The sequence below is a fragment of the Callospermophilus lateralis genome, chromosome 7, assembly GCF_048772815.1.
Source record: "Callospermophilus lateralis isolate mCalLat2 chromosome 7, mCalLat2.hap1, whole genome shotgun sequence".
In the NCBI taxonomy this organism is placed as follows: Eukaryota; Metazoa; Chordata; class Mammalia; order Rodentia; family Sciuridae; genus Callospermophilus; species Callospermophilus lateralis.
The window spans coordinates 67894709-67916714 of NC_135311.1; the positions used below are offsets into that span (position 1 = coordinate 67894709).

The 22006-nt window shown below is 38.1% G+C and overlaps 1 protein-coding gene across 4 annotated transcripts in view; it reads right to left on the bottom strand.

Moving 5' to 3' along the window:
- Positions 1 to 1347: 1347 nt before the first annotated feature.
- The window catches only part of Lrrc8d (leucine rich repeat containing 8 VRAC subunit D), a 112752-nt gene continuing 92093 nt past the window's right edge, over positions 1348 to 22006 (bottom strand). For 3 of the 4 annotated variants that reach the window (XM_076863539.1, XM_076863542.1, XM_076863540.1), the window contains one exon: positions 1348 to 4303. In XM_076863539.1, coding sequence (XP_076719654.1) covers positions 1725 to 4301 — 2577 coding nt within the window. In that variant the 5' untranslated portion in view covers positions 4302 to 4303 and the 3' untranslated portion in view covers positions 1348 to 1724. Of the gene's footprint in view, positions 4304 to 5778; positions 5848 to 22006 lie in introns of those variants that run through there. The other variant, XM_076863543.1, reaches the window with a different exon arrangement.

The window sequence follows — 22006 nt, forward strand, 5'->3', positions numbered from 1 at the left end:
GTTCCTCACACTGGCTAGACAAAATGCTGGTGCATAATCAACACTGGTGAATTATATTAATGAAGGCTGAGAGAAATAGAAGAGTATATATGGGGGATAATGTATTTGAATAAAAAATTTACCATTCACCTCTGATTCTCCAAACTTGGGCTTTTATAAGGTGGTCTCCCATCTCAAACCTTTTAGGAATATAAAGGAATGGCCAGGATGTGGGAGCTATGGTCAGTTCCTAACTCAATGACAGTGACTGTAGCCTTTCCTATTAGTGACAATACTTCTCAACTCAAGAGTATTTACAAGTTCTCCAGAAAGCTGATTCACCTCCAGTATCTATATGAGAGTCCTAGAATTTAATTTTGGGGAAGACAACAAGGAAATAAGTCCATCTTTCCATAATCTGTGTATAATCGTTTAAGCTGTGCTTAGGATCCGGAGGTTGTCCTGTGTTTCATTGAGCGAGTTCAGGCTTGTAGAAAGAGAACAGTACTTTGTCCCTCAGAGCACCAAAAAGTTCTTTCTACTTGAAAAAGCACTCCCAGGGAAGGCCCATGAAACACTTGCCAATAAATACCTAGATGGGGGTCAGGAAATTTTTCTTTTCTTTTTTTTTGAGAAAGACTTAGATAATCTGTAAGCTAGATAAAGTAGGAAAATCATAATCTAAAAAGTGTATTCTGCTAGAATGTCCCTGGATATGACCTATCCTAGCTTGAGACAAACACAGGAAATACAGCTTGTCACTAAGATGAATAGGAAGTCAAAAGTTTCCCAACTCAGTAAACTATGGATCTTATTTTATAACTACTACCTCCATCAAAAGGGTAGGAAATTAAGTGATACTTACTTTGATTTTGTGTTATCTTCCAAATGGTTATTTTATAAAGTTGTGAGTCACCAAAGTCACTAAAATTATTGTGGCTGTAATTACACATTTATTTTTAAAAAACATTTTCTATTTATTGGTAATATTATAGTATCAGTACAAAAGTGTCTCATATAATCAGAAATCTAGTCCATGGGAAAAAAGTTACTATTAAAGGATGTGTTTTTTTTTCCTTGTTATTATTTATTTTTAAGAAAAATAAAAAGGCCCAACAATCTACACCCTTTACTACATCTCAGGCCTTCAAGAGGGTAAAATCCATAGGGGATTCTACGAAGAAGCAGCATTTAGCAGATATTAAAAGAAGTGCTTATTTGAGGTGCTATTTAAATTAAAACAGGAAAGAAATCAATATGTCAGCAAATCTAAATTTATAGGTTTGGACCTGATGTGTCTTAAGCAATCTGAGTAAAGCAATATTGCATCAGCTAAGCAAAACAAATCAAACACCTCAAAAAAGGTAGTATAGTAAGAAAAAGTCAATTTAATCATTTACTTTAGCAGGCAAGCAATTTGTAAACATTCAGTAGCGGCAGCATCCAAGTTACAAACAATTAAAAAGAACCAAGATTAGTGATTATAATTTTTCCTTCCCTTTCCCCAGAAGAAAAAATTAAAAAAAAAAAAAAGAGAAAAAGAAGATTTGGAAATGAATGACTTAAAACACTACAAACATTGAACATTCAATTATGTCTTCTATCAGCCTTCTATGCACCCTCTCATGTTTTATTTTAAAAGATGTATCTACTCCTAAAATGCATTATCTTGCAATAACTTGTACATGAGCATTTGCAATCTAGGAAGTTGTTCCTGCACATGGATGTGCATGTAGTATCTCAGTTTAAATCCCATTTGCAAAGGGAACATTTATGTCTTGATTCAATGCTTCTTTGACTTCTAGTGGCAGAGTGTCAAAAAGGTGATCTTCCACAGCAAGCCCGCTTTTCTTGAGCATTCGACACTGGCCCAGCTGGGCTGGCAGGCGGTCCAAGCAGTTCCCCTTCAGCTCCAGCTGAGTGAGCTGGGACAGCTGACCAATTTTTTCTGGGAGGGAGGTGATGCAGTTCTGTCCCAGATTCAAAGTCCTCAACTTCACACATTTAAACAATTGTTTTGGCAGAATGTCTACTTTGTTCCCAGTGATATGCAAATGCTGCAGGTTCTGAAGCAATCCTATTTCTATGGGAATCATTGAAATGTTGTTGTAGCTTACATCTAAACATCTGAGTTTCTGTAAACTAAATACTGCCACTGGTAAAGACTCGAGCTTGTTGTTGGAGAAATAAAGTGACTCCAAGTTTTTGACATGGGTAATGGAGGGAGGAATGGTAACAATTTTATTATGCCATAATTTTAAACAAGTCAGTCGTTTTAAATGCTGGAAACTGATGATCTCCTCGATTGTGCGTATGTTATTTGACTTTAAATCCAGTTCCTGTAAATTAGAGAGGCTGAAAATAGCATGTGGAATTCTCTCTAGTTCACAGTTCTGGAGCTCCAGCTCAGCGACATTCATCATTTTCTTAAGGCTGTTCAGTACCAAGAGTTTAGTGCCGTCATTATGAATGACTAACTTCGTAAGATGTGGAGCCACATCTGTAATGTTGGAGGGAACTTTGGTCAAATTGCTCTTCACGTGGAGAATCTTAAGGTGCCGCAACTCTCGGAGAGATTCAAGTCCTATCATCTTGTTGTTTTCTGAGTTCAAATTGCCTATCAAGTACAACTCTCGAAGGTTTTTGAGCAAATACACCCAGGCAGGAATTTCAGCCACATCTGTGAACTTCACGTGAAGGCATCTCAAGTGATCGCGGAGAAAGCTAAAAGCAGTCTGTTCAACTTTCGCAGGGCAGTGGCAGAGGTGGAGCTCTTGGAGGTTGGTCATTTGAGAAATCTTAGCAGGAATTTTAGCTTCTGGAATCAGTTCAAGTTTTAGCACATCCAGGTCTGTGAGGTCAAAGACGGCATCGGGCACCCCTGACAGCATGAACAAGTGCAGCTCCTGCTTGTCCTGGGCGTTGCGGGACACGTGCTGTCTGAGCTTCTCAAATGTCCACTCATGGTTCAGACTAATTTCCCTCAGTTTGTTCTCACTGACTTCCGATAAGAACACACCAAAACGCTTGGAATAGAGCTGGTCGTACTGGTCTACCATGTGCAGGAGGAACGCAAAATCGTTTTTGACGTCTGGAATGTCACTGAAACTGCTCTCTTCTCTAACTTTTTCAAAAGAATATTCCTTCAAAGGTATCCTGAATAACCAGAAGAGAGTGTAGAGGCAGATAAAACCATAAACACAAATAATGGATATATAACTGATGAGAAGCTTCTTCAACATGTAAGCCATATTGTGGGTGCACTCAAACACCTCATAACCAGTCAGGTGCTCGACTTTCGGCTTGCAGACATGCTCAAAGCTGATTGCATTGACAAAGTTTGCAGTGTAGCAGAGAATAAAAATGAACTTGGCTGTTTTGATAACTGTCTGGACCACATACAGTTTATAGATCAAGTCACTGTCTTCTACGTGGGCACGGAATTTCCTCACTTTCTCGAACAGGGCTTTCGCCTGTTCCCCATCTTTTTTATCCAGGATGGTCATGCTGGGAACTTCGATCACAGGCTTTTCGGCTGAGAATTTGAAGCCAGTTTTGTTGATCATTGGGGTGCTGGCGCTGGGGCTCCCTTCATCGCTGCTGGTGGACACATGCTTTGGTAGAGTCTGGGCCCCTGTTATCCTCTGCTTGTTTTCCTCTGAGTCTTCACAGGCTGTCTCAGACAGCGCTTTAGTAGTCCAAGGAGATTCAAAGCACTTTCCTAGTATTGAAACAAAATGCTCTACTTTTGAGCATGTTTTGGGATATTTGAACCAAAAGTTGCTACTGACCATGAGAATAATAGTATGTATAAGAGCAAGGTATGGAAAGTACTTAGAATACCAAGGAAGGGCCAGATGGTAACACATCTGATTAATAAATACATATTGCTGAAAATCCAAGTTTGTTTTTCGGCCCGCAGGATCTCTCTTCTCTTTCTTTTCCTCCTGGCTTGGAACTGTGGAATCCATGTGAGGATACGTGGCTCTGAGAGGTATGTCAGGTGTCACAGCAGATGTGCCAAAGGAAACGTCGTTCGTTGTCCGCCCATCTTGGTCTTGGTGAGTGGCTGTTTCCATCTTCGGGATTTCGGTGGTGATGTCAGTGTTTCCTGGTGATGTATGTGTCTTTGAATTTACAGGAGATGGCAGTACTGGCAAGCAGACCACCTGATCTTTGGTAAGTTGCATGGTTCCGGCAAAGATGGCTACCATCAACATTACAACAGCCAGGTAATCCATAAACACGTCCCACCATGGTTTCAGGATTCGGTAAGTTGGCTGAATGTCATTAAGTGAAGCAACTTCCGCAAGGGTAAACATTCCTAGAAAACGAAAGAGAGAGAAAAAAGACATTATAACAGAAATGCAAGTAACAACAGTAAATGAGAAAAAAAAAAAACCATGCTTGCTCCAAACTAAAGAGTCCTCATACAGGCTCTATCTTTTCATCCAAAAGAGGCATAGTAATAATAAACAAAGAGGAATATATATGAAGCAAATGGTCATTTGTTTATAGCTGTTTCTCTCTGGCTGCAAGAGAAAAGGGAAACAAAAACAAGGATTGCATGGTATGAAATGATGACAGCCTGCGCAAAGTCTAGTGGTGACTGGATCTGGAGGAGGATAGGAGAGCAGGATCCATTTGTTATGGACTGAACTGATTTAAGGTTCAGACTTAAATTCAGGGCAGAAGCATGGGATGACTTCTATTGTAAAAAGCCCACGTGGAAGGGTCTGCATGTACTATTCAACTCTGGACAGTCATGTATCCCAGACTCGATCCTGCCATTTACCAAAGGTGTGATTCTCTAAGCCTTGTATTTCCCATCTGCAACTTCTAAAGACTATCAGAAAGGCTTCTTAAGGAAAGAATGCAAATGCCCTTAGCATACCCTCTGGTCCCAAGTACTTGTTATCTGTTTATATTAGTTCTTATTATTGTGCTGGAAGTGTCCACAAACAGTTGAAATAAAAGTTCCAGACTTGAAGAGAAGTCATAGAATACATACTTAGGATTTATCAACATATAGTTGATACTCTGGAATCATAGTACACCAAACTAAAAGATAAACTACTCTATCTCATGCCATGAGTATTTTAGTCCCAGTCTAGAGATCACAAAACAGCACTGACTCACAGGCTACAAAGAAGCTCTTACTTCAAGTACATGGATACTATGCCTTGCACAAGTTTATTCTTGGTAAAAAAAATTGATGGTCCACCTAAGACCATAATTTTAAAGGGCCATTTGTGTGGATAACAGGGAAAAAAAATTTTTTTTTTTCTATCAGGTTTTAGAAAAGCTGTTAGGGTTGGAGGATTGAATTGAGAAGTGAATGTTGACAGTGACCGTCCTAAGAACATTAGCTGTCTTTTGCATCTTGATTATTTCAGCTGGTATCCCCACCTCCACTCTTGACCTCCTCCAACCTGTCAGTCTTCCACCCTACTGCAGGTCCCTTGGCTAATTCCTCCCTTCCCCACACTCTTAAGTCAGTAACTTCAGTTTGTCTAACAAGCTATTCTCCCTGAGTTCAGCCCCTTGTTGTTTCCTCTTTCTGGAATACTTCCTCCCCCTTTTGACACTACGCTGTCAGGTGTCTGTCAGGGGCTCCCACCTGACTCTGCAGCTCTCCCCATCATGACCCAATTACACTGCCTGTCTGATCTCCCACTAGATTATCAATTTGGTAAGAACAGGGGCTGTGGCCATCTTCCTTCTGTGTCCTATATATCCAATGCTGGATACACAACAGTGCTCAATCAGTAACAGAACGTAGAAGATTCTGATCATCACCTTTATCTGCATAAAAGTTCCAGGAACACTTGGTGACTGTCTACCTATGGTATTAGGCAGAGGAACATTTTATTAAGCTGAATTCTTTCATTGAAAGACTTCCTGGAAAAGGAAATAGAGAGGGGGAATAGTTTGAAATAATCAAAATGTAAAAGACAAGTCACCAATGTTCTTTGGATAGTTACTAGCACAGAAACTCCAACCTCAGGTGAGCTCTTCTCTAGCACACTGTCTACTCTGCCACCTCACTGGAGGTTCTGTGCCCCTGCATTTCCTTCAGTCTACTTCCCTTCTGTCGAGTTTTATTTTCTCTTTAATTACCGTGGAAGCACTACCTTTGCCCCACATCTACTCCTGAAAGAGTACAGAAAGCAGTTAGTAATAATAATAATAGTTATTGCTTGTCACCTTCCTACCAAATACCATGCACTATCTCAGGAGCTTTATATCTGACACTATCCCTGTGTTTGTACAGAATGCATTCCTGAAAATGAACGTATGAAAAATTTAGAGTTTAAGGTTTTGGTGGCAAAGTAAATGGCTCCATTTCCAAACACTATAAAGTATTATAAAATCCACCCAAATCCCTAAACTGAAAAAGACAGATAATACTAAGTGCTGGTGAGGATATGAGAGCAATTGAAACTATACCATCTTTCAACAGAAAAAGTATAGTGAAAGTAGGTATGGCTACAGCCTATTGTAGTTATTCATGCTAGGTACAGTCTAATTCAAGTACAAATGTTAAGATGATTGCTACATGTTATCATTATTACATAGAACTGGTTCTGGAGAAAAATCTTTAGCATGTACTCATTCCTCTATGATATCTATACCTCATTTATAAAATCTTCAAAATGACCTCACAGGGTAATGTATCAGGAACACCCAGTTCACAGTTTGGCACAAAATAAGCCTCCAAAGATGGTCATTGAATCCAAAAAAGACTTACTAGGAGATAAGCAAGCCAATTTCAGTCTTTATAACTAAAGAAAGGACTGGCTTCTCCACCACTCAAGTCAAACCCAGGGTCTTGAAGTGCAGTCTCCCAGTGTAGATTGGCAGCTGCTGGGCCCTGGAGGTGCGCTGATTTTTAAATCTTCAGACTAACTGCTATTCAGCTAAAGAATCTGTGACCTACCTGGATCTACACCTTGCCTTCAGGAGCTCCACCTAGAGGAACTCTGCTCAGAGAGCTCTACAGCGACCTCATCCTGAGAGGGGAGCAGACAATACACTCCAACCCACTCCATTCCACACGGCTGAGAAGGGAAACCAAGAATTTGAACTCCAACTGGTAATTTGAGGAGCAACATAAAGAGAAAGAACTTGACAGCCTGAGGCTACTACTCTCATGTGCAGTACATGCCTCAAGAAAAAACAGAAAGACATTGGGGAGCAATGAACCTATACGCTGACAATTTTTGACCACCATAAGGAAACAATTCCTTAATTTTTTTAATCAATTTTATCTATTTTATTTTATCAATTTTATTTATTTTTTCCCCCCTCTCATCCTTTTCTTTCTTTTTTTGATTGTTTGCCTGTGTGCTGAATGGTTCATATTTGTACATATTTGCCTCTTTTCTCATTTCCTGTACTTTCTGAAGATAGTTATTTTTCATGATTCTGTCTTTTGAGGGATAGGGTTTTTGATTGGTATATTGTAGTTTTGTTTTGTATTGTTTTACACTTATCTATTTCTCTTTGATTCTCTCTTTTCTTTTGCTAAAAATTCTATTGTTTTCTCTTTCATTCTTCCTTTAATTTTTGACTTCTACTTTCTCTCCTTCTCCCTCATAATCTTCACATCCTACATCTCTTCTGCATTATCCCTGTTTACCTTTTGAAATAAAAAATGCTTTGTCAAAGTTAATGTTATTACTGTTGGCAATTGCTTATCACACCATTTCTGTTTATTGTGCCGATTAACGCTGTAGATGTTATAACAGGATCTATGTATTTAGTCAAATGCATTGGTTGTTGTTATTATTTGTCTCCCCCTAAACTGTAAGGTACTAGAAACTTCAGGCACGTTATAAGTCATAGAGTAGAAACTCCACTGCTTCACATTCATACTGATAAGTGGGTAGACACACAAACAATATGAAGAAGTGAGGAAACAAACCATCACAAACAAACCAAAATACCTCAATAATAGAATCCACTGACATCACAGTGGAGAACATGTCAGAGAAGGAGTTAAGAAAGTTTATAGTTAAACTGATCTGTGAGGTAAAAGGTGTTGTAAGGAGTGAAATCAGAGAGAAAATACAGGAAATGAAAGATTACTTCAATAAAGAGAAGAAATGAAAAAGAACCAAATGGAAATACTTGAAATGAAGGAATCAATAAACCCAATTAAAAATCCAATGGCTGGCGTCACCAGCTGATTAGACAACTTGGAAGACAAGAGTTCTAGGCAATGAAGACAAATGTATATAATCCTAAAAAAAAAAAAAAAAAGTTGACCATAGAGAAAAGATGTTGAAAGATCATGAAGAGAACTTTCAAGAAATATGGGATGCAAAAAGGCCAAATTTAAAATTCTTTGGGACAGATGAAGGCTTTAAAAACACAAAGTAAAGGAATGTACAATTTTTCAATGAAATGAAATCAGAAAATTTCCCAAACCTTAAGGATGAAACGGAAAATCAAATTTTTGTTAAAATTTCACAACTAGAAAGCCTGTACTACAAAACATAATCACTAAATTATTTCACAAAGAAAAAATAAAAATTAAAAGTGAAAACCTGCAGAAGGAGAAATTACACTAGAAGATTAGTCAATCAAAGGAGAAATTAATAAAAATTAAAAACTAGAAATAAATCAAAATGACAGGGAATAAAAATCATCTCTCAATAAGAACAGTGAATGTAAATGGCCTAAATTCATTAATCAAAAGGCATAGGCTGGCTGGAAGATTGAATTAAAAAATAAGACCCAACAATATGCTATCTCCAAAAGACTCACCTCACAGGCAAAGACATCCACAGACTGAAGGTAAAAGACTGGGAAAAACATATCAATCACATGGATCTAGTAAACAATCAGGTTTTCTATTCTCATATCAGATAAAGTGGACTTCAAAGCAAAGTTAATCAGAAGAGACAAAGAAGGTCATTTCATAGTGCTTAAGGGAATTATATACAACAATAAATAACAATTGTAAATATTTATGCCCCAAACAATGGAGCATCTAAGCACATCAAACAAACTCTTCTCAACATCAAGAATCAAATAAACCACAACAGAATAATACCGGGGGTCTCTCTCATCACTGGATAGATCTTCCAATCAAAAACTAAATAAATAAACTATAGAACTAAAAATATAATTAATAATTTAGACTTAACAGACATATATGGAATATTTCATCCAAAGACTGAATACACTTTCTTTTCAGCAACACATGGATCATTTTCTAAAACAGACCATATCTTAGACCACAAAGCAACTCCTAACAAAGACCAAAAAGTAGACACTAAATACCTGCATTCTATCAGATCATAATGGAATGAAATTAGGAATCAATGATAAGATAAAAAATAGGGCTGGGGATGTGGCTCAAGCGGTAGCGTGCTCGCCTGGCATGCATGCGGCCCGGGTTCTATCCTCAGCACCACATACAAACAAAGATGTTGTGTCCGCCGAGAACTAAGAAATAAATAATAAAATTCTCTCTCTCTCTAAAAAAAAAAAAAAAAAAAAAAGATAAAAAATAGAAGCTACTCTAACACCTGGAAATTAAATAATTCATTATTGAACAAGGAATGCCAGCAGAAGAAATCAGTGGTGAAATAATAATAATAAAAAAACCACTTAGAAGTAAATGAGAATAGTGATATAAGAAATAAAAATCTCTGGGACACTATGAAGGCAGTTCTAAGAGGAAAGTTCATAGCATTGAGCTCGGTCATTAAAACAGCAGAAAGACACCAAATAAATAATCTAACATTGTATCTCAAGTCCCTAGAAAAATAGGAACAAATCAATACCAAAATCAGTAGAAGACAGGGAATAATTAAAACCAGAGCTGAAATCAATAAAGTTGAAATTTAAAAAATTAAAAAAAAAAATCAATGAAACCAAAGTTGGTTTTTTGAAAAAAATAAACAAAATTGATAAATTGTTAGCCAAGCTAACCAAAAGATGGAAAAAGCTCAAGTCATTAAAACTCATGATGAAAAAGGAAAAATCACCACAGAACAGACACTATTGAAATACAGAAGATAATAAGAAACTCTTTTGAAAATTTTACTTTAATAAATTAAAAAATCTTGGAAGATAATCGACAAATTTTTAGAGGCATATGATCTAATAGAACCAGGAGGATACAGAAAACTTAAATAGACCAATTTGAAAAAATTAAATTGAAGGTGCCATCCAAAGCCTACCAACAAAGAAAAGCCCAGGACAATGTGAACTGTCAGCCCAGTTCTGCCATACCTTTAAAGAGAAACTAACACCAATCATCTTCAAATTATTCTATGAAATAAATAGAAAAGGAGTGACCCCTTCCAAACTCATTCTATGAAACCAGTATCACCCTGATACCAAAAGACAAAGACACATCAAGGAAAGAAAACTTCAGACCGATATCCTTGCTGAACATAGATGCAAAAATTCTTAACAAAATCCTGGCAAATCACATACAAAAACACATTAAAAAGATAGTGAACCATGATCAAGTGGGGTTCACCCCAGTGATGCAAGAGTGGTTCACCAAGTGGAAATCAATAAATAAAATTCTTCACATAAATAGACTTAAAGACAAGAATCACAAGATTATCACAATAGATGCAGGAAAATACATTAGATAAAAATACAGCATCTATTCATGTTTAAAGCACTAGAAAAACTAGGGACAAAGGGAACATACCTCAACATTGTAAAAGCTATCTATGGGGTTAGCATCCACTGATATGTGGATGCTAACCCACAGCCTAAACACAAGGCTGACATCATTCTAAATGGAGAAAAACTGAAAGCATTCCATCTAAAATCTGGAACAAGACAGGGATGCCCTCTTTCACCACTTCTATTCAACATAGTTCTTGAAACTTTAGCCACAGTAGTTAGGCAAAAGAAAGACATTAAAGGGACATGAATAGCAAAAGAAGAGTTCGAACTATTTGCTGATGATGTGAAACAGAATTAACACCCATAAATCAACTGTGTTTCTATCCATGAGTGATGAAGCTATTGAAAGAGAAATCACAAAAACTATCCCATTCATAACAGCCTCAAAAAAAAATTTGGTTATCAATCTAACAAAAGAGGTGAAGAATCTCTATATTGAAAACTAGAGAACACTAAAAAGAAAGAAACTGAAGACTTTAGAAGATGGAAAGATCTCCCATGTTCTTGGATAGGCAGAACAAATATTGTCTATACTACCAAAAGCACTATACAGATTTAATGCAATTCCTAGTAAAATTCCAATGATATTCTTCATAGAAATAGAAAAAGTAGTCATGAAATTCATTTGGAAAAATAAGAGGCCCTGAATAGCCAAAGCCATCCTTAGAGAGAAAAGTGAAGCAGGAGGCATCACAATACCAGACCTTAAATTATACTACAAAGCTATAGTAATCAAAAACAGCATGGAGACCAATGGAATAGAAGACACAGAGACAAATCCACATAAATATAGTTATCTCATATTAGACAAAGGCACCAAAAACACACACTGGAAAAAAGATAGCCTCTTCAACAAGTGGTGCTGGGAAAGCTGGAAATCCATATATAGTAGAATGAAATTTAACCCCTCTCTCTCACCCTGCACAAAACTCAATTCAAAGTGGATCCAAGACCCAGGTATTAGACCAGAAACCCTGCATATAGAATAAGAAAATGTAGGCCCAACACTCCACTGATATGTGGATGCTAACCCACAGCAAGGGGACAAGGTGGAGTAGGGAGGAAGAATAGAGGTTTAGTGGTTTAGACCAAGGGGAATCAAGGGAAGTAAGTGGGGATAGGAATAGAAAAAACAAGGGCTGGGGATATAGCTCAGTTGGTAGAGTGCTTGCCTCGAATGCACAAAGCCTCACGTTTGATCCCCAGCACCAAACACCAAAAAAAAAAAAAAAAAAAAAGGAATAGAAAAGACAGTAAAATAAATCTGGCTTACTTTTTCTGTGTACATATATGAATATACCACAGTGAATCTTAACATCATATATATCCTCAATACCCTAATTAGAATAAGATATACTCCATACATGTATAAATGTATCAGGATAGATTCTACAGTCATGTATAACTAAAAAGAACAAATAATGATTTTTAAAATGTGTTATTCAATATCACACAGTCTTTTAAAAACATGTAAATAAAAATTACTTATATTAGAAAGGAGTAAATTATATTAGACTGAGTACAACTTTGATGCCCCAGAGACCTGAGTTTAAATTTTGTCCTCTGTTCACATTTTAGAAGTGTAAAACGGTTAACTAACTACACATTGGAAAACAAAAATTAATGAGATTATTACTAGCAATCAGCAAGATTATAGTATCAAACAGAAAAATATGATCACCTAAATTAAAACTTTAAGAACAATAAATCTTACCATCACTACAAATAACCCTTCCCCAACACTCAGTATACAGGTAAGTATGTACATGCAGATATACGGACTCACAAAACACCCAAGTCAGATAGATATCAAAAATCCCTACAATTTAAGAAAATAATACTTGGAATGGTGGTTCATGCCTATAATTCCAGGTACTCAGAGGCTGAGGCAGATCCCCAAGGATCTCGAGTTAAGGCAAGCCTCAGCAACTTACCAAGGTTTCAGAATATAAGATGATTTTTTAAAAAACGGGATGGATCCCTAAATTAAAAAAAAAAAAAACTTTCTTGGGGCAGCACTGGGGATAGAACCCAAGGCTTTGCATATGTTAGGCAAGTGCTGTACTACGAAAGGATATCCCTCGCCCAAAGAAACACTTTTTAAATAGAACCTACTATTATCTGATTTCACACTGGGCAAAATCCACCCATTTTGTGAACCACCAAAAACTTTTTATAAAATCCATTTAACACCTGGAAGATGAGTTCTGAAGAAAATTTAGAACTTGTGAAATATAAAAAGAACTTTACACAAGGAATATTTTGGTACCTCTTTAGTAGTTTCTCCCAAGAGCACTGCTATTCTCAGAGAAAATTTGCTTCAAAGCTAAGGAACAAAACTCTAAATACTTGGTAATGGATCTAAGGCAAAGCAGCTTAGGAATTAACAAAAACGTGTTAATATGTTACCGTGAATTCCTGGCCTTTTGTTCTAGCTCTCACTTGTAAAAACTCAGGCTCATGTCTGAGAGCTTGAAGAGGAGAACTTATTCATGGGACAAAAGAAAGAAGTCTCCAAGTCCATGCTTCCATGAGGCAGTCAGGCTGCAGCAAAGTAACGGGGTGGGTGGGGGTGGGTGGTGACGGACAACTTGTGTAGGTTGATACAACAGGAGTAGGAGCTGTTTATTGTAGGACAACAGAGGTATTTATACATTCCACACAGCTTATCTAATTAACATAAACTCCATACAGCAGTCAACCAATAAGGAATCTCCACACTTAATGGCTTGCTGGCCTTACTTCACAAACCACTCCCTCTGGCAAAATGCCAGGCGCCATCCTGACTTGTTTACAGACTCTAACTCTTCCACGTTTTTTTTTACTCACAGGACCCCCGGTGATCCTCAACATACTGTCACTGGCATACCCTAAATCCCAAACTCTGTGGACAACAGAATATCACCATGATTTAGTTCCTACAGACCCCACTTAGTTAACACAATCTCCGCTAGAAACTTCATTTAATAAATATTTACAGATTATTTGCTATGTGCTGGATACAGCTTCTGGGGATTAAACAGGAATAATTTAAAACCAGAGGCTGCCCTTATTGAGAACTGCATCCTAGAGAAAACATAAAACGGGATAATGGCAAAGGTCTTACTGGCCCCTACAATAGAGTCTGGCAGCTTCCTGACCTTAAGGAAAGCTCCAGAGACAGCTGGCCCCAGCCTAGAGTGAAGCCTTCATAATTCTAACCTTCATAATCCTAACTTTACCCAGTTTATTATGTAGCCAGTGTGATTACTAAGAGAGCTTTGCTTGCATCTTTCAAGTCCCTTCTTTCCACCTGTAACATGGGCATCTTAGACCAAAATTTGACAATTCTATTCTTCCGTTTAGTCACTTTGAGTTTTTTTTTTTTTTTTTTTTTTTTTTCCTGGAGTATGCATGGCACAAGCCTGAAACAGAGCTAAGGAAAACATGCTAGGGATGGAATTCCCTGACCTCCTAAGCAGCTTTGCATGGTCTCAGAAGCTTGCCGCGCTCTCTTCCAGCTGTCTCTGGGATAGAGAGCCCCTCTGCTGGCACACTCATGGGTACTCTGGACATGGACAGCTGGGAGCCTGCCAATCCTTACTTCTGCTGTGGTGAAGACTGCTGGAAAGCACCCAAGTACCTGGTACATACACGTGCTCATCCTATGAGCCCTCAAAAACTTCTCAAAGGTAGTATGAGAGAAAGATACTAATACAAATTCTAATCCTTGGATAGGTAGCTTATTTAGTTGAAACGGTTTCTTGGTAGTGTATTGGAGGCCCTAGTCATTAAAAATAAAAAAATGAATGTATAGTCAAATAATGGCTGCTCCTGAGGCACAACCCTTAGGCTGTCTTCCTTTCTCCCTCAGCTGGGTTTAAATTCTTCTCCTACAAGGAGGGCAATGCACAAGATAGGCACTTAATTAATAAAGGTCACTATTAATTATTCCAAAGTAAAAATGATCGGCTTTGACAGGCTGATCATTTTCAATGTCTAGATGGACAACACATTGTAGCTCTTTGGAACAGGTTATTCTGAACCTAACTCGTTCCAATAAACAAAAAACAGGCAATTTGGCTCACACCTAAACATTTTATAGGGACAGAAAGACAAAGGTGGGGGTGAGCATATCCTTACTAGGACAGACGATCAATATCTAATTCCTGATGAAGCGCAGAGGCTTAGAGCCTGGTCTTAGCACACAGCAGGTGATAGAAAAGGCCAGGGATGAAGGAGCTCCAGAGAGGCAGTCTCTTTTGAGTTTTGAAGCTGCCAGATTTCCTCACACATGGGGTTTTCTTCACTTCTGAACAGGCAATGGCGCTGGGTGTTATAGTGCCTAGGCACATGCTAAACATTCAAGCACAAACTGTACACTGAAGTGTTAAAGCTATGCAAATTGCTGGGGAAAATTGGTGATCAAATTCAGCCACATTTTCTCTCTCACTGTGTAAAGTGTAGAGGAAGGAAATACCCATCTAGTTGGACACATAAATCAAACTGTCAACTTTGAAGAGCGGCCAAGAAGAGGAATGGGCAGAGGCAGATGTGCCAAGCAGAAAAAAGAAGCTTGTGCACCAGCATGTCACCTTTGCACAGGGTCCTTTCAAGGCTGGCACTACTTCTGTATCTTTAATTGTTTACTCTTTTCTCTGAGCTCCCCAAAGTTCATAAATTTCTGGTCCCAGAAAGCATGGACCTTGCCCTGATTGCATGGTGAGATGAAAGTGGATGATGAGAGTTTCCTCGGTCAACAGATCAGGGAGGGATTTTCTGAAGTTATGACAAGTGAAGTATGAAGAAAGAGCCAGAGCCCAGAGCTCAGGGAGTGAGTACAGCGTGAGATGACGCAGGACCCTAGAAGATTTGAGATCATCAAACTAAGGGTAGTGGCAAGTCAATGAGGAGTTTTTTTTGTTGAAGACAAGTGAAAATCAGTTTTATGTATCTTTATCAAAAGAGAATACTCTGGGCTTAACATCCAGGTTAGTAGGGAAGATGAGAGCTCAAGAAGGCAGCTGCTGAGGCTGGGGTTGTGAAGCTCAGCGGTAGAGTGCTTGCCTAGCATGTGTGAGGCCCTGGGTTCAAACCTCAGCACCACATAAAAATAAATAAATAAAATAAAGGTATTGTGTCCAACTACAACTAAAAATTAAAAAAAAAAAAAAGATAGATGTTGCATTACTCTGATCAAAGGACATATGTGGTAGTTATGACCAGGCTGTGAGTGATAAAAAGAAAAATGAGTAATAAGCAAGTCTTATGAGTCAGGGAAAAAAAAAAAAAGCAGAACTTAACAACTGATTGTATGGGAGGGGAAAGAGGAAAAGACTCCCAGATTTCTTTTAATCCTCCATTTCATTGTTCCAATATTTGTTCTTTTACTCTGATTTACATGGTTTTATTATAAATGAATTTTTTCACATGCCTTCAAACCTCTTTGAAAAGTAGGCAGATTATATATAATAAATGAAAACTATAAACCCTCATATTCTTGGACAAGAAATAGACCATGAAATCTCCCAGCTTAGTTGGAACTACAATGTGTTATTAATGTATTGGTAATTGATAAATATTTCTGGAGTGAAACATACTTTGAAAACTAAAAATATTTAATATCGTCTTTACCTATAAAAAAATATAACCATTGTGTGCCAAACAATCAAAAAGGGTCAACTTGCCTTATATCAGTCAGCTTTTCCTTGCTATGACCAAAATACCTGATGAGAATAATTTTGAAGATGACACGTTTATGGGCTGGGGATGTGGCTCAAGTGGTAGAGCGCTCGCCTGGCATGCGTGCGGCCCGGGTTCGATTCTCAGCACCACATACAAACAAAGATGTTGTGTCCGCTGATAACTAAAAAATAAATATTAAAATTCTCTCTCTCTCTTTCTCTCTCTCTCCTCTCTCACTCTCTCTTAAAAAAAAAAAAAAAAAAAAAAGATGACACGTTTATTCTAGGCCTATGGTTTCACAGGTCTCAGTCCATGGTCAGTGGACCCTCTTGCTCTGGGCCTGAAATGAGGCAGAATATCATAGTGGGGTGGGGTGGTAGAAGAAAGCTGCTCAGCTTGTAGCAGCTGGGAAACAGTGAGAGCAAGGAGCCAGGGACAAGATAAAGCCCAAGGACATATCCCCAGTGACCTATTCATTCAGCCATGTTCCACCTGCCTACCCAATAGTCTACTAAAATCATTAATTCAGGGCTGGGGCTGTAGCTTAGTGATACAGCACCTGCCTCACATGTGTGAGGTACTGGGTTTGATCCTTAGCACCACACAGAAATAAATAAATCATTTATTTATTTATTTAGATATTGTGTCCATCTACAACTAAATAAAGTAAAATAAAATAAAATAATTAATCCATCAAGTAAGCGGTAGCGCTCTCGCTTGGCATGTGCGAGGCACTGGCTTCGATCCTCAACACCACATAAAGATAAAATAAAGATATTGTGTCCACCTAAAACTAAAAAATAAAAAAAGATTAAAAATACAGTTCTCAAGGGCTGGGATTATGGCTCAGTGGTAGGACACTTGCCTAGCATGTAAGAGGCAGTGCGTTTGATCCTCAGCATCACATAAAAATATATAAATAAAAATAAAGATATTATGTCCATCTACAACTAAAAATATTAAAAAAAAAAGAATATAGCTCTCACAATCTAATCTTTGTACCCATGAACATTCCTGCGTTGCTTAACATGAGTTTCTTGGGGAACATTACAAATCCAAATCATAATACTCGAGTTTGAGCCCCAGCACCACAAAAACAAAAATGCTGTCTTGGACCATTTTCTCAGAGTTAAATAGATGTGCTTTATCAGAAAGTAAATATTCAAAATGATCCATAGCCAAAGATCTTCATGAGTTTTCAAAGAAGCAACTCATCTAAAATAAGTAACAACATACTGAATTAAAAATTAGATTTGTCGTATTTTGTACCTTCCCACCACATGAAGGTTTAGGAGTTTTTTTGGTTTTGTTCTTTTAAATAAACCACAGGCTGCTCAATTCTGATTCAGTATTATAACTCCACTAATTCTTTATAATTGGGAGAAGTGTTATAATGTCCTAACTATGGCTCTCCATTAAAACTCCACTTGTTCAAATAATTTGGGGACAGGGAAATGACCATTAATTACAGCACACCTTAGCTAATGAAAGGCTTCCTGCTAAATGTCCTCTCAGACTCCTTTTCTGGATTATTTGTAATTTTCACAAGAGTGACACAAATAAATAGATGCTAAGTACTTAGAAACAAGATTAAATATGAATAAAACATGTCTTTGTTTTATCAAATCCTTCAAAATAGGACAAAAGTAATATTTATCAAGTTTACTAATTTATCACTAATTCTAAAATCAGGATCTATTTGTGTTACTTTAAAAGGTCAACCCATTGGGGGAATTTTTAGTTAATTCTAAGACATTTTCTAATGTTAATAATAAATTCCACCACAACAGAGATTATTCTGTTGAAGGTCATTAACAATTTTTAAGTGTTTGGGTTGTCCTTAATTTGTACATTATTTGACTGATTTATCCCTTTACTCTCTCTCAAGTCCCCTCCTGGTTTTGATTTTTCTATTCTCCTTTCTTTTCTTTATTGATTTCTTTTCCTCTCAAAGCCTTCATGACCCTTTATTTTCCTATCACCATCATATTCCAAATTCTGGGTTTTCTTCACGGGTTCCCCCTGCCCTCCCATCCCCCTAGATGTTTCTGCACCTCTAAATCCAATTCCAGGGAGCCCTAGTCATGAGAACATTTAATATGTGTGCTTTTTTACAACCGTGTTTTAACCCATTTCATCGATAAGGAAAACGAAGATCCGAGTTTACTCAGTGAGTAATGTGAGATATCAACTATTTTCATTTTTCAGATGAACTCATAAAAGGTAGAGATAAAATGAAAACTCAGGCAAGTGAAACTCCTTAAGTCACATTCTTATTTACCATTCGAGCAATTTAAAATTGAAATTCTATTTTAAGTTAATTCAACAAAAGAGACTGTAGGCTACTTATGTACATATTATGATATTTGTTGTGTTGATTATCTTGTACAGGTTTAGAGTATTTGGTTTTTGTCCTCATTCTACATCCTTGTATCTTTGAGCCCTCCTTTACTGTTACCCTACTTCTTGGCTATCATTTACTTATGAAGTGTAAATCATTTTAATATTATCCTAAAAAAAAAAAAACCCATTGATTAATGAAAAAACTATGCTACCTTTCCTTGTCTCTCTAGAAAGTTTTTTTTTTGTGTGTGTGTGTGTGTGTGTGTGTGTGTGTGTGTGTGTATTTTGTTTGTTTCACTAGTTTTTCAATTATTCCAGAAACCAGATCCCATTAGCCTGAACAGTCTGAAAAATAATAGGCTTTAACTGTGGGGTTCTTAAGGTGTTGTGGTTTGATTCTTTAATGTCCCCTGAAAAGCTCATGCGTTAGGCAACGTAGGAATGATCAGAGGTAAGACGATTACTGGTTGGTAACTGCTGGTAGGTGGCATGGCTGGAGAAGGTACATCCCTGGGGGTTGGTGCTTTGGAGGACTATATCTAGCGCCTGGTTCCTTGCTCTCTCTTGTTTCCCAGCTGCCAGGAGCTGAGCAGCTTTTTTCCCCCAAACCCCTCTGCCATGATTTTCTGCAGCACAGCAGGCCTAGAGCAACGAAGCTGGCTGACCATGGATTGAGAGCTCTGAAGCCCTGAGCCCCAAATTAACTTTTCCCCCTTTATAAATTGTTCTCCTCAGGTATTTTGGTTAGTGTTAGAGAGCTCACTGAAGCTTTGCACAGGCTAGGTAAACACTCTGCCACTGAGGAATATCCAACCCTCAATATAATATTTTGAAAAACTGTTTTGCAAACTCATACTTAAGCACCTGCTATTTTTTGGGGGGTGGTGGTGCATGCGGGTGGTTTACTGGGGATTGAACTCAGGGGCACTCAACCACTGAGCCACATCCCCAGCACTATTTTGTATTTATTTAGAGACAGAGTCTGGCTGTGCCTCATTAATCTGCTGAGGGTGACTTTGAACTCACCATCCTCTTCCCTCAGCTTCTGGGTTGCTGGATTACAGATGTGCACCACTGCTCCCAGCAATTTTTCAGTTTTGATAATGAGGATTGGTGTAATAATTTTTAAGTAGAGATGGTTGAGCTAAAACTCAGAAGAAGGATCTGGAATACAACTAGACTTATGACTAATCAGTGTATGGAAAGTGAGATCACCCAAAGAGAGCACACACAGGAACTAGGGAGAGAGGCTTGTCTGGGAGCCACAGCAGGGAAGCATTTCAGGAAGAGAGTGGTGAGCAGCAACACCCATCACAAGCTAGTGCTGAAGTCAGGAATAAAAGTGCCTCCAGTGCTGGAGCCTCCAGAGATTCCTATGGAGCCCTTTCAGTGAAGTCTGGCCCACAGTGAGCAAGGGTCAAGTGAGAAAGTGAATACTGAATGTTCCCTTCTCAAAACCTACCTGGGGTGGGGGACACAAAGAAACAAAGGCTAGGGCAACAGCAAGATTGATGGAAGAATATACTTTTTAGGATGGGAAAGGAGTAGGGAAGTAGAAATTGAAAATAGCAGGGTGACACTAGGCACGGTGGTACTCGTCTATAATCCCAGGCTGAAGCAGGAGGACTGAAAATTTGAGGCCAGCCTTAGCAATTTAGATCCTGTCTCAAAATTTTGAAAAGTAGGTTGTGCGTAGGGTGGCTGGCAATGAAGCTGAGTGGTGGAGTGCCCCTGGTTCAAACCCCCGTACTACTACACACACACACACACACACACAGACAAAAAGAGTGAAAAAGTTCAGAGATGTAGAGATGTTTTTGAGCATAAAGGTAAGTCACATACTATAAACATTTCTACTAGGACCTACAACTCACATACATATAGGATGCTTAAAATTCACACCTTCAGAAAGGACTAAAGACCACGGAATTCCAATTCTGATAGAAGTTTGGATATATAGCATTTGCTTTTCCCTTTAGTAAGCTGGTAAACACCAACATAATAGGGTCCTTTTTGGGTAAAGACTAAAGGAAAAAAAGATACCTTGCAAAATGGTTCCACATCCTCTGTAATTCACCCCACCTGTACCACATTGTACCTGGCCACAGGGGTGAGCAGCTCTAGGTATGATCAAGTAATGGGCGGAGAGGTGGGAGGTACAGGGTGTGCTGATGTCCTCACAGGGCAATCTTAGGCAGTGCCTTCCACTCAACCCCAAGGCTACTGAAAACACACAGGGAAGGTGGGAAGAAAAGTATCCCTATTGAGGAACCAAGTACTCACATACTTGGCTCATTAAATTGTCCATCTGAGCAGCAGGATTATGTTTTCAGTTCTACTAAGAGGAAACTGAGGGATAGAAAGCTTGAGTAATTTGACCAAAGGTCACACAGCTAATGTACAGTGGACTAGGATTCAAACCCAGATCTGACTGACTCTACTAAGCCCACAGCTGCCCTGTTCTCTTGCTTTACATTAGAGATGAGCCCAAATTAAATTAAATCCCCAAATTTACCAACCATTAGAAGGAACCTTTACGTGAAGGAGACAACGCTTAGTGTTCAAAGGCTACCCCAGAACACCTGGAACACAGTCTAAAAAAAATGCAGCTACAACTTACAACCTAACTGCTATTTAATGACAACATCACTTCACACCTTTATCATCATTCTGGTTTTTTAATAGCCCATTCATGGAGTCCAAAGAACCCGATCCTTACTAACTACTAAGAGACAAAGAAATAATGTGAACTTTGTTTTATAGCAAGAAACAGCTACACAAGGAGATGGCAGAATAGAGATTACAACTGGAAAGACACCTCTGACATTAAGTGTGCTAGATTGGCTCCAATGAGTGTTAAGTCTCACTCAGTTCTTTACTCATCACTATCAGAAGCTTAACAAATTCAGACCAAATATTCAGGGTAAGCCCTTCTTTAAACCTATGTTATGAATATTTCCTTTTATTCTGAAATCATTTAATATTAACTGTAACTCTGACTCTCAAAGAGTAAAATATGTACTCTTATCCCTTGTGAACAGAGTTGTACCTTAGCTATGATTTCATAAATATTAAGGAAAGGGCTAAAAGGCTTAATTCAGACCTAAGATTCTTACTCTGTGAAGGGGTTTAGTATTTTTACTACATTCTTAGAATTCTACTTTGCCAAATAAATTTCCTTTAGTGCTTTTGAAAGATGTACCATTGGACCCCATATGCCTTCTTCTCTGTCTCTTAAACTAGGAAATGAAAAAAAATGTGGCATTAGGGAAAATATTTCTACGTACTACTTTTAGTTATGAAATCATCGGTTATACAATCCAAGGCACCAAATTGCATCCTAGCAACCTATACCTAA